General features: G+C 37.7%; 1 protein-coding gene across 1 annotated transcript in view; it reads left to right on the top strand.

The window, feature by feature from the left end:
* Positions 1-11,002, top strand: part of LOC122255660 (uncharacterized) — a gene marked incomplete in the record, with an annotated part of 12,597 nt that extends 1,595 nt beyond the window's left edge. The window contains 6 exon segments of the mRNA XM_086547880.1: positions 79-201; positions 2,258-2,411; positions 3,167-3,275; positions 5,226-5,382; positions 5,583-5,798; positions 7,094-11,002. Of these exon segments, the coding sequence (XP_086404006.1) occupies positions 79-201; positions 2,258-2,411; positions 3,167-3,275; positions 5,226-5,382; positions 5,583-5,798; positions 7,094-7,153 (819 nt within the window).
* Positions 11,003-12,199: the final 1,197 nt, after the last annotated feature.

Genomic DNA, 12,199 nt, shown 5'->3' with positions numbered 1-12,199 from the left:
CATTTCGTTTCCTTGATTTCTTATCAACTTTACACAGTAACTTAAAAGTTGAACATATTGTTGGGTTTGTTTCTCCAGGTTGAGGCTGTTTACCATGAAGGAATTGTTCGCCTTTCGACCAACTGTGCAAATGAAGCAGCAAAAAGGAAGGTGAAAATCTATCTTGAGATTTCAGCTGGAAACATGGCATCTGACGAGAAGGTGAGCATTTGTATTTATAATTTTTCAGGTGTTACTTTGTTTTGTGTTGATGGAATTGGGAATGTAAATAGCATTATTCTTTATAGATTTCATAGTGATTGGGTTTTATATGCTTAAAATGAATCTCCCCCCTCACCTTTTGTTTTTTCATTCTTAACATTGTCTTAGACTTGGTATTTGTTTTTTATATATATTATACAATAAACAGGTGTCTAAACTATATTTCTCTCTCTCTCTCTCTCTCTCTCTCTCTCTCTCTCTCTCTCTCTCTCTCTCTCTCTCTCTCTCTCTCTCTCTCTCTCTCTCTCTCTCTCTCTCTCTCTCTCCCCCCCCTTCTGTCTTCTTTTCTCTTCTTCTCTCTCCTTCTCTCGCTCCCTCTCCCACCATAATATTAAACTAACTTCATGTCCAAAACCTAGATGGCACCACTTTCTCCTAGCACCAGCAGGAGAGAGAGCCTTGAATGGCAGCCATCTACGGTCTCAAGCAAGCACTATCTTTAGAGAGTGGTGTCACACAGCAAGTTACCTACCTCTTGTTCTAGAGTACCGCAGCTGAAGGATGGTGCAAGCTGAACGAGAAGAGGAAGGTGACTCAAACTATACCATGTCTAAAATGTGCTCCTATGCCAATAGGGATGCCTTTTACTGTGGCACTCAGACATAAGCACAGGTTTCCTTCCTCTTCCCTACCTCTTCATGTTATCTTCATTGTAGATGGTTATATGTTTTTTACTCGTTCTTGACAGCACACAAATACGAAGAAATAAAGTTGCTTTTTGTCCTCCCATAAAACAGCAATACTTCTATCACACTGAGAATAAAGAAAATAATGTGCTAATATGAATTATATACCAAAATTTTAGTCAACTGCAGCATTGATAGAGCCAGTCATGTGGCACATATGTCTCTAAATACAATAAAACACACAAAAAATAAAACACTAAAATGGCTCTAGTTTTATAATGAGTGACTGAATGAAAGTGGGAAAAGGTATGGTGTGTTTAGTTGCCTTGCTCTGAAATAAAACCCACCTTGGAGACTAGGCAAGCGAATCTATCCCCTAGGTGGCAACACTATATTGTCAGTCGAGTTTTAGTCCTGACAGTACATATCAACACCAAAAAAAAGACCAACACATAAGTAGGATTATCATGAGTGAATGAAAGAGCAAGAAAAATGGTGACATTTTGGGTTACCTCTGTTACTGAAATCTGTCTAGAGTGCCACATAACTGCACATCCAGCAGGTTGTTATAGAAATACTATTTTAAGATGTGAAATGTAGAGAAGATATGAAGATGCTGATAGTCAAACAAGGAAAAACAATAAATGAATTCCCATAATCATGGTATTATAAATGTTTGATGGATGATGCCAAAAAAATTAACTTTACCCAACTTCCCTTTTATGAAAACCCTTATTAGTGCCTGTCTTTCCCAACTGAAACCAGGCACCCTGAGTGTGAGAGTGGCACTACCAAGCTCCTCTTTTGGGAACTCTACTCTGCATCTCGGCATTAAGTGACTAGAGCTTTAAAATGTCATCAGTACAGAATCAGGCAAAATTAGCCTCACACCCTATGTATATGTGACCAGTGACTGTCCTTTCTTGCTTGACTAAAAGGGGAAATAATGTAAGAAGGGGGTAGGGCTGATTTTACCTGACTGTGCTGGTGACTATGATATGGTCTGCTTATTTATTAAATCATTGATATTATTATAGGTTTCATTTTTTGTTTTGTTTGACATAGTAGATTTTTTTGTCTGAGAATGCACAAATATTTGCTTGTATAAATCAAGGGAAATTTCATTTTTGCTTTATACCATTTTGATTTACAGAAGGCATCAGACGAACACACTATTTCCAGATAGTGAGGGAAATATATTAAATGTCCCATAATTCTTTTTAAGAAAAAATATCCAGACATTGTACTCCACACTTAGGCACACACACACACAAACACATACAAACACTTTTCCCTGTGTATCTACACCAGCCTTTTAGCTTGGTGTTTATTACACAGAAGCCTTACTTCCTTCATTTTTTCCTTCTCAGACTCCCCACAAGGAGACCAGTGACTGCAACCCATGGACGAGCATAGCCAAGAACAAGCACCAGGTCGAGAAGGAGATACAGAGCATCCCTGACCTGAACTGGATCATTGTGCGTCCAGCCATTGTGTATGGCAAATCTGACCGAACTGGCCTTAGTAAGTGTTTGCGTAGGTGGTAAACCATACTTTTGGTTGGTATTGCTTGAATCTATGCTGCTGACTGTAATAGGGTTAATCAATTTGATTGACAGGATTCAGGAGTTTTGTTGGAGGTTAATGTATTGTCTTAGCCCTTTAACGTTGGGTTACAAGATATCACGCTAAGTGGTAATAGTACTTGCTGCCGTGGACGAGATATTTTGTCATGGCTTTCTGTATGGCTAGCATGCTGATAGATTGGGCATGTAGTGGTTGGCAGCGGCTTGGACACGTAGCGGTTGGCAGCGGCTAGAGCTGGCAAATAGTCTGAGGCATTGAAATAACCCTTGCATTTAGACCAATTGGAGCCAAAACCACCTCATTGGCAACGGGTTAACCCAATGGTACTGGGAAATAATTGGAGCACACTTACCTCTGTGTCAGGATTGAAGAGAAGTCACTCATTTGTTTTTTCATGGTTGTCATTCAATTTGGGCAAGACAATTAGAACAGAACAGAGATCAGCCTCCATTGTCATAGCTTCTCTAAGTACCTTCAAGAATTCTGGCCTGTCCTTGCCATGCCATCCATTGTCATATAGTTCATGTTGTCTTATATAGAGCTATTTTCTGTGAAAGTTTATATCAGGAACATATTTTGCTGTTAAGAGTTGTATGCAGCTACATATTTTCATAATACAAATATGAAAATGTATGAACAATCAAATAGAATGAAGATAAATTTTGTACTTATATGGACCACCTATCTTCCAGCTCCTCGCCTGGTGTTTGGGGCTGTCTACCGCCACCTGGGTGAGATGATGAAGATGATGTGGGATGAAAACCTGGTCATCAATACTGTGCATGTTACTGATGTTGCAAGGTAAGTTAGTACTTATTTTTGTTATTCATATTTTTGTGTACATCTTCATTTTTTCTTCTCCTTCTTCTCCTTCTCCTTCTCCTTCTCCTCCTCTTATCTCCTATTCCTTCTCCTCCTCCTCCTTCCACTTCTCTTTCTCCTATTCCTCCTCCTCCTCCTCCTCCTCCTCCTTCCTCCTCCTCTTATTACTCTTCCTCCTCCTCCTCTTCCTCCTCCTCTTCCTACTCCTCTTCCTACTCCTCTTCCTCCTCCTCTTCCTACTCTTCCTCTTCCTCCTTCCTCCTCCTCCTCCTCCTCCTCCTCCTCCTCCTCCTCCTCCTCCTCCTCTTATTTCCTATTGCTGCTCCTATTCCTCCTATTCTTATTTCCTATTCCTTCTCCTCCTCCTCTTATTTCCTATTCCTTCTCCTCCTCCTCCTTCTTCTCTTTCTCCTTTTCCTCCTCCTTCTTCTCCTCCTCCATCTTCTCCTTCTCCTCCTAATCATAATCCTAATCCTCCTAATCCTCCTAATCCTCCTAATCCTCCTTCTCCTCCACCTTCTCCTTCTCCTCCACCTTCTTCTTCTCCTCCACCTTCTCCTTCTCCTCCACCTTCTCCTCCTCCTCCTCCACCTTCTCCTCCTCCTCCTCCACCTTCTCCTCCTCCTCCTCCTCTTCCTCCTCCTTTTCTTCCTCCTCCTCCTATTTCTCTTTTATTTCTTCTTCTTATGATTCTGTTTCTCCTTCTTCTTCTTCTCCTTCTTCTTCTCCTTCTTCTTCTTCTCCTTCTTCTTCTTCTCCTCCTTCTTCTTCTCCTCCTTCTTCTCCTTCTTCTTCTCCTCCTTCTTCTTCTCCTCCTTCTTCTTCTCCTCCTTCTCCTCCTTCTTCTTCTCCTTCTTCTTCTCCTCCTCCTCCTCCTTCTCCTCCTTCTCCTCCTACTTCTCCTCCTCCTTCTCCTTCTTCTCCTCCTCCTTCTCCTTCTTCTCCTCCTCCTCCTCCTCCTCCTTCTCCTTCTTCTCCTCCTCCTCCTCCTCCTTCTCCTTCTCCTCCACCTTCTTCTCCTTCTCCTTCTCCGTCTTCTCCGTCTTCTCCTTCTCCTTCTCCGTCTTCTCCGTCTTCTCCTTCTCCGTCTTCTCCGTCTTCTCCTTCTCCTTCTTCTCCTTCTCCTTCTTCTCCTTCTTCTCCTTCTCCTTCTTCTCCTTCTTCTCCTTCTCCTCCTTCTCCTTCTCCTTCTCCTTCTTCTTCTCCTTCTCCTCCTTCTTCTCCTTCTCCTTCTCCTTCTCCTCCTTCTCCTTCTTCTTCTCCTTCTCCTCCTTCTTCTCCTTCTCCTTCTCCTTCTCCTTCTCCTTCTCCTTCTCCTTCTTCTCCTTCTCCTTCTCCTTCTTCTCCTTCTCCTCCTTCTTCTTCTCCTTCTCCTTCTTCTCCTTCTCCTCCTTCTTCTTCTCCTTCTCCTTCTCCTCCTTCTCCTTCTCCTTCTTCTCCTTCTCCTTCTCCTTCTCCTTCTTCTTCTTCTTCTTCTTCCTCTTGGAGGATGTCAGTGTGAGATATTTGAGAAAAGAAGAAGAATGTGCTTTAATTTATATATTGAGATTAAGAAGAAATATAGGTTTTAATTTGTGAATTGATTATATCAGTTGATATAACTATTTATTTTTCATTTATAACTTTATTTAATGCTTCAATGTATATATACTGCATGAATTTGACTTTTTCATTATATCAAATCATCATTTGATTTATTACTTCAATTGCATAATTATTTAATTGATCCCTTAACCCAATGATGACAGTGTGTCACACCCGTGTGACATGGTAAAGTGCTTGATGACGGGACGACACACCAGTGTGACGTCCCCAAGGCGATATTGCGTAGGCCCGGCATAGGGGGTTGCCACTTCTCGCCGGGCCCGTCGGGATTGGGTTAACTGATCATCCCATATATCGTATAACAAAATGAAATAATATTTCCAGAGCCATTGTGTGGTTGTGCCAGCAAGGGAAAACCAAAGAAATCTACAACATTGTTGATGATGGAAATACCAAGCAAGGAGACCTCAATAACATTGTTTCAGATATATTTAACATCAACCATGACTACTGGGGCAATACTTTGTCAACCATTGCAAAGGTATGAACTGTGAGTCATGTTGGGTGATGAACTTATTTTAGAAAGAGGACGTGAATAGAAATTTGGTAAAGTAAGTTTGTGAATACTTTATAAATGGTTTCTTTTTCCATTGTCTAGACAGCAAAAACAAGGAAGGAAAGAAAAAAAACTAATCATTTTCAAAGCATTTTAAGCCTTAAACATCCTCATTTCCATTCCAGACTGACGCAGTGGGTCTTGTGAGTGAAATCAACGAGAAGCATCTGGTTCCTTGGGCTGCCATCTGTTCGGCAGGGGGGCTTGACAACACTCCCCTCACACCTTACATTGACCAGAACTCGGTTCACCCAAACCACTTGCACCTTGATGGTTCAAAGCTACGCAAGGAGGGATTCACCTTCTCCAAACCAAAGCCTAGTCATGACAGTCTCATGGAGGTGAGGCTTCAGTTTCTCAAAAATGAATATGAAGAGATTGATAAAATAGAAAAATTGTAAAATGAGGCTTAAGATTTAAGTGTTTTTTAACTTGAAAATAGTTTCTAATTTATTTTTAGTGTTAGATCATTTTTAATGATTTCTGTGATATCCTAGGACCCCTTGATAGGGTGAGCTACACAGTTTAGAAAACAAAAGTAAAAGTTAGGAAATAATTTTCACTTTTTTGGTGTTTCTAATTGAAGAGGAGACAAGATGAACTTGAAAATTTGCAAATTTAGTCTCCTTTCTTATTGCAGCAGTGTTTCATTTTACAATTGTTATATTTTATTTTCCTAGTGGGAAAAAAAATAATATAAAAAACAAACTTTTCTAGTTACAATACTATGGTGCAATTTTTAAAATATTTTCATTATGATTAGAAAAGGAATTGAATTATAAATACACCTACTAGAATTATTTTTAAAAATTAAATTGGTTCGTGTTTGTGTTCAAATGTTATATATGTAGGCCTCAGCTTTTCTGTCTGTGCCAGAGAATTCCAGACTAGTTATTCATAAAAATTAACTGATATTTGATTCTCATTGTGTATTAATTTTTGTTGGCTACATAAACAATACAATTACTTTTGCAATTTATTGTTTGTACATTGTGGGGTACAAAAAAAAGTAAATGGATACTGATCTTCAAGTAGATAAGATATTTTAGAATTCACAGAGGAAGACAATAGTATGGTTTGTGTTTGCATACAAGGCTTTGTATTTTTAAACATTCTTAATCCGTTAACAACGAGTGACTAGATATCACGTCTAGTGGTTTTTGAGCCAGACGCCGGGGATGAGTTGTTTTGTCCAGGCCAGCGTGCCTGGTGAGCGGGCGCACAGTGCTCGCTCGCAGCCAATGTGGCCGAGAATCCCAACGTTAGGCTTATGTGTTCGAATGTCCCAACATTTCAGCCATTTAACCCATTCACGCCGAATGTCCCAACATTTCAGCCATTTAACCCATTCACGCCGGGGCCCTCCCGGCTTTGCACGGTCACAATACCGGGGTTTTCGAATGCATAAGCCTAACGCCTCGAGATTCTCAGACGCACAAGCCGCGAGCCTGGGCTGCATGCTCGCTCACCCCGAGTGCCGGCCTTGCCCTCATATCTCGTCCCCGCAGTCTGACGTAAAAAACACAAAACGTGTCATCACGTCAACCGGCTCCAATGGGTTAAAGCTGAAATAGCCCCATCGGGAACGGGTTAAGGGAAGAATTTACAAATCTATCTTGACTTTGATATGTTGCAGATATTGAAAGATTTCATCGCAATGAAGATGTTCCCAGCCAATGCTCTTCCAAGTCAATAATGAAGTGGGAGACTGCCTTACATAAAGAAAACTTCAGGTGCAAAAGAAGCAGTGAGGTCACATTGCATATAAGAAAGATGACATTGCAAAGATGGGCCTATTCAACCAGTGAGGCAGAGGATGTTTTCTATAATTATCATTCTTAGTATTTTTTTTCTTTTACATATGTATTTTTTCCCCTTCTTGGTCTGTGTTTAGAATTAGACATTAGCAAACAGAATTTGTAGAACACCCCAGAAGCTCTTGTGATTTCAAAAAGTCTTTCAAACAAACAAAAAAGAATAAAAAAAAAGACCAGGGTTATTAGTCAGGGGCCTTTTAAGACATACAGTGTCAGTGATAGAATTCATTAGTTTAAATGTTTTATACAAAGATGATAACTAATCAAATGAGGAAGCAAATTATACATTGATTAGTAAGCATAAAGTGGATAGTGTGCTTGTAGTATAAAAGTAAGTTTTCCCTTTTTTTCTTTTCCTCTTGAAAGATTCACAGTGGGAGAGTTTAAGTACAATTTTCATTACTGTTGTAGAGTGAGTAGTTTTTCATTTCGTTGGTGTTATTAAAAAAAGTGATTTTGACTGTTACATTAAATTGATATCAAAACACTCACTCACTCTTGCCTCCACACAGACATTTTCACTCCCTCTCTTCACTGTTTCTCTTTCTTTTCATTCTCCTTTTCCTTCTCTCTCTCACTCTCTCTTCTCAGTTTTATTTCTTTTCCTGTCTCTGCCTCTCTACCTCTCCATTTCCTCCCCTGTCTTTTTCTCTTTCTCTTTCTCACATATTCACAAAGCAATCTTGATTTAGTTTAAATGTTCCCCAAGATGATAAAAGCAGTGACAGAAAATCTTTGACATTTATCGTCTGTGGTGCTTGGTTGGCTTTCATTGTGCCAATAGCATTCTAGTGTTTTTTTCATACAAGAAAATAATAAGATACTGCCTTCAGATGCCTTTACTAGCTAATAATTACTACCTGAAGGCACAAGCAGGTTAGCGACTTGCTAAATATGCAGATCAGCATGAAGAGCTGAGTGTAATTATTGATTTTTTATATATAACCTGGGAACACTAACAAGTCTCATGTAAGGTCCATTATTATGTGTTTTTTTTTTCTGAGGGTACTTCAACCATTGCTCAAAGGTCACAAGGTATTCAGTGCTATGCCATGCAAGGCCACATTTTTTTCTATGATATTCTCATAATACATAGTATGATTTTTTTTTTTTTTATGTATACAATTTTTTTTATGCTCATTTGGTTTCATGATTTTGATTTGTATAGTGCAGTATGGTCATTATGTGCTCATTGAATTCAGTGACCCATGTTGTTAATGGATGATAGATCAGTGCAGAAAGATGTTTGCTTATGAAATGAGAAGAGAAAAGCCTTTTGATCGTCAATTGTTAAAATAATCCAAATGTTATACCCTGTTGGATGCTTTTAAAAATGTTAGAATTGAATGTGTTATCTATGTATATTGAAGTCTGAAGCAGAGAGTCAACTAAGTTTATACATTCCATTTGATGTGAATTTTGAATGTGTATGGAAAAGGACATTTTGAGTGTTGCAATACAAACTAAAGGAATTAGGCATTATTATAAATGTTTCCAAGTACATGGGACTCTCCCAATATTTCCAAGTTTTTACTCTGAGTAAGAATTAGTACAACAGGACTTGTTTTTTAAATAGTAATGTAGCCATTAGTCCTGGAAGCCAGAAAGAATATAATCAAAAGAACAACAATGATTATTTTACCTTTTCAGAAAGCAAATGCTCCAATATTGATAAGTATTGATGATTTATAGAGTAATAACCAAGTTGAAGTTGTTTTCATCTGCAGTGCATAGAATTGCTTGGAATGCTTTTGCTTTTAAAGCAAGCATACAGTAGTCCTGCATGGATATTCTAGTCTCAAGAAAATGAAGTTGTATAATGCAGATGTCTGTTCATCTTAAGGCAGTCAGTTAGTTTTGGTCTTTTGATCACCTTTCCAGCAAGTTTTCTCAGAGGAATTGGTGCTGACAAGTTTTATTGACCAGTTATTGTTGAGACTTTGCCACATTTAATTCAGTATTAATAAAACTATCATTCTTAAAATGTGGTAATTAGTGGTCTTCCAATTCCATAATCATACTGAACAAAGAAAGCAAGACAGGATACTGATTTGTGATATTGGTTGACTTTCTGTGAAGACTATGTGCTAAACCATTGTAATAATTAGTAGAAATAATATTATCATTCCTCCTTGTGGTTTAGTGTAGCTAGATGTTTCAAGAAGTTCTATAAATATAAAATACTTGTTTAAAATCTTCCATACTTTTAATAAGTGTTAAATTATAACTTAGCTCTGTTAACTTTTTTTTTTTTTTAGTAAGAAATCTAAGGAGAATAAGTTTCTCAAAAGCAAAATTATTATTATTATTATTGAAGCTGAATAAATTTGCGTCAAATATAAATTCAGGAAAATATGGACTAGATTTAACTGCTGTTACAAATGTATAAATCATCCATAATTATGAGATGGTATTTCTTTAAGACTAAGTGAAGCTTAAATTTCCCTTGATGAAAACACTTGCTTTTCAATTGTTGGATTCTGCGGACTCCTTCAAAGAATTCTTCTCGTACTTACTATATATTATGATGGTATGTTAAGGTCACCATTTATTCTTAAGAGGTGAGAAATGAAGTTGAATTAGAAATTTGAATTTAATTTTCACATTTTGAGAAAGCTACTTTATTTATTATTATTTGATTTTTTTCTCTTTCATTTTGTTCCATGTACTCTGCAATTCCTTATTGATATTTCTATAAATCTCGCTGTAGTGATATTTAAGTTAAAAATCTTAGTAGTTATCCACCAAAAATAACTCCTATTTTGCTAAGCATTAGTAAATTTCCTTAGGAAATACAGAGTAAGTTAAAAGATTGTAGTATGCATCTAGGTACTGTTATGTAACCAGACTGCCATACCCAAAGTAAAGGTGTAGTTTTTTTGTGCTTAAGAGTAGAAAGCATTGGAACAATTGCTAAAGAATAAATAGATAATAACGATAAAATAAAACTGATAAATGATTACAAAAGCTTGGACATTTTTGGAGCTAGGATCTCAAAATGAAAAGATAATTATTTCAATCTCAATGAAATAAGATATTCAAGTTTTAGACCCCACCCCCTTTCCTAGGATAACTTCACATTGTTAAATTATCTCCACAGTTACCCCTTAAAGTTTGTTGAGATATTCTATACTAGTCTCTTAGGCAAAATATGTGTTGTGTTGATACATTCCATTATGTACATATTAACTGATGACTGTGCTGATACTAAGATGGATATTCCATTGTGTGATAACATGTGCCATAGACAATGATATAACATCTTGTGACGTGATAATGTTCTGTGCCTTTGTGCTCTTGTAGATGTTGAAATGCTGTGCTGTTTTTGCATTAGTAGAGGTTATGTGATAATCTCTACTAAAATAACCAATGCTGTTAAAGAAATAAATATATAATTGGCAGATATACTGACTCCATGCTTTGAGAGCTTTTTCTACTATCAGGTAGGTATTTATATATTATGAATAATACCCAGTAGCTAACAACTTGGTTTTCACAGCAAATATTGGAGGTATTTGTTATGTCAGTTTACAAAGTAAATAAACTGAGAGAAAGTATATGAATCTTGAGTTATTTTCATTGTGGATTTGATCCTTACACTGGTTTTCACAGAAATATGGGATTATTGAAACTTTATCTTACTTTATCACTGGTAAATGAATGGATCCTGAGGAGTGACATATGTAAACTGTTATTTAAAAGATTCCATGAATAAAGAGTGCTGATAACAGGAGACTTTGTCTAACAAAATCTAAAGCCTTAACCCAATACCGCTGTCCGCCGTCCACAGATGGTGATTATGTAATATGCATAGTGCCGGGTGCCGGCATGCGCCGTCAATCGTATAATTGATTTAGGCCTATGCGTTCGAGAGCCCCGGCATTGCAGCCATGCAAAGATGGAACAGTGCCGGCGGGAATAAGCAAAATGGGTTTCTACTCACTTACAAAACCTAGATGGCACCACTTTCTTCTAGCACCAGCAGGAGAGAGAGCCTTGAATGGCACCCATCTACGGTCTCTAGCAAACACTATCTCTATAGAGGGATGGCGCATTGCTAAGTTGTCGACCTCTTGCTCTAAAGTACCGCAGATGAAAGATGTACAGGCAGAACGAGAGGAGGAAGGTGACTTACACCATGCTCAATGCCTACAATGTGCCCCTGTGCCAGTAGGGATGCCTTTTATTGTGGCACTCACTGTCAAAAGCACAAGTTTCCTTCCTCTTCCCTACCTCTTCATTTTGGAAGGTTATAAGTTTCGTGTTTGTTCGTGACAGCACAGAAATACGAAAAAATAAAGTTGCTTTTTGTCCCCCCTGAAACAGTAATACTTCTATCACATTGAGTATAAAGAAAAAAAATGAGTTGATATGGACCCTGAACTACAATTTTAGTCAACTGCAGAATTGATGGAGCCTGTGATATGTCATATAAATTTCTAAAAACGGTAAAATACAAAAAAAAAATAAAACACAAAAATGTCTCTAGCTCTACAATGAGTGACTAAAAAGGGAGTGGGAAATATCAAATTATGTTGCAGAAGCTGCCTCGTTCAGAAATAAAACTCATCCTGGAGCCTGTGTAAGCAAATCTATCCCCCGTCGGCAACGGGTTCAATTAACATTATATTCTCATCTTTGTACTTGTTTATTTGTTGTACAGCATGACCATACTTGTGTACTTTGTATTTTTTTTCTATAGCAAGTTTCATATAGTATGACCAAAAAACAATACAATGTAGAGATAAGAGATAGATTTAGAGATTGAAATAGAAAGCATGGAAAGCCTCCAAGTTTAAATAAAATAACTATCAAAGTTCAGGTTTATTTGTTACTGCCCTGCGATATAAAAGTAGGAAATTTGTCCCATATTAGATTATGTCGGTCATAATGATGTAGGTAATGGGAAAATATCTTCTAATGAT

This window comes from Penaeus japonicus, unplaced genomic scaffold (assembly GCF_977035675.1).
Source record: "Penaeus japonicus unplaced genomic scaffold, GWHDUDI00000001_assembly GWHDUDI00000020, whole genome shotgun sequence".
Lineage (NCBI taxonomy): Eukaryota > Metazoa > Arthropoda > Malacostraca > Decapoda > Penaeidae > Penaeus > Penaeus japonicus.
This window is presented reverse-complemented; position numbering and strand designations above follow the sequence as displayed.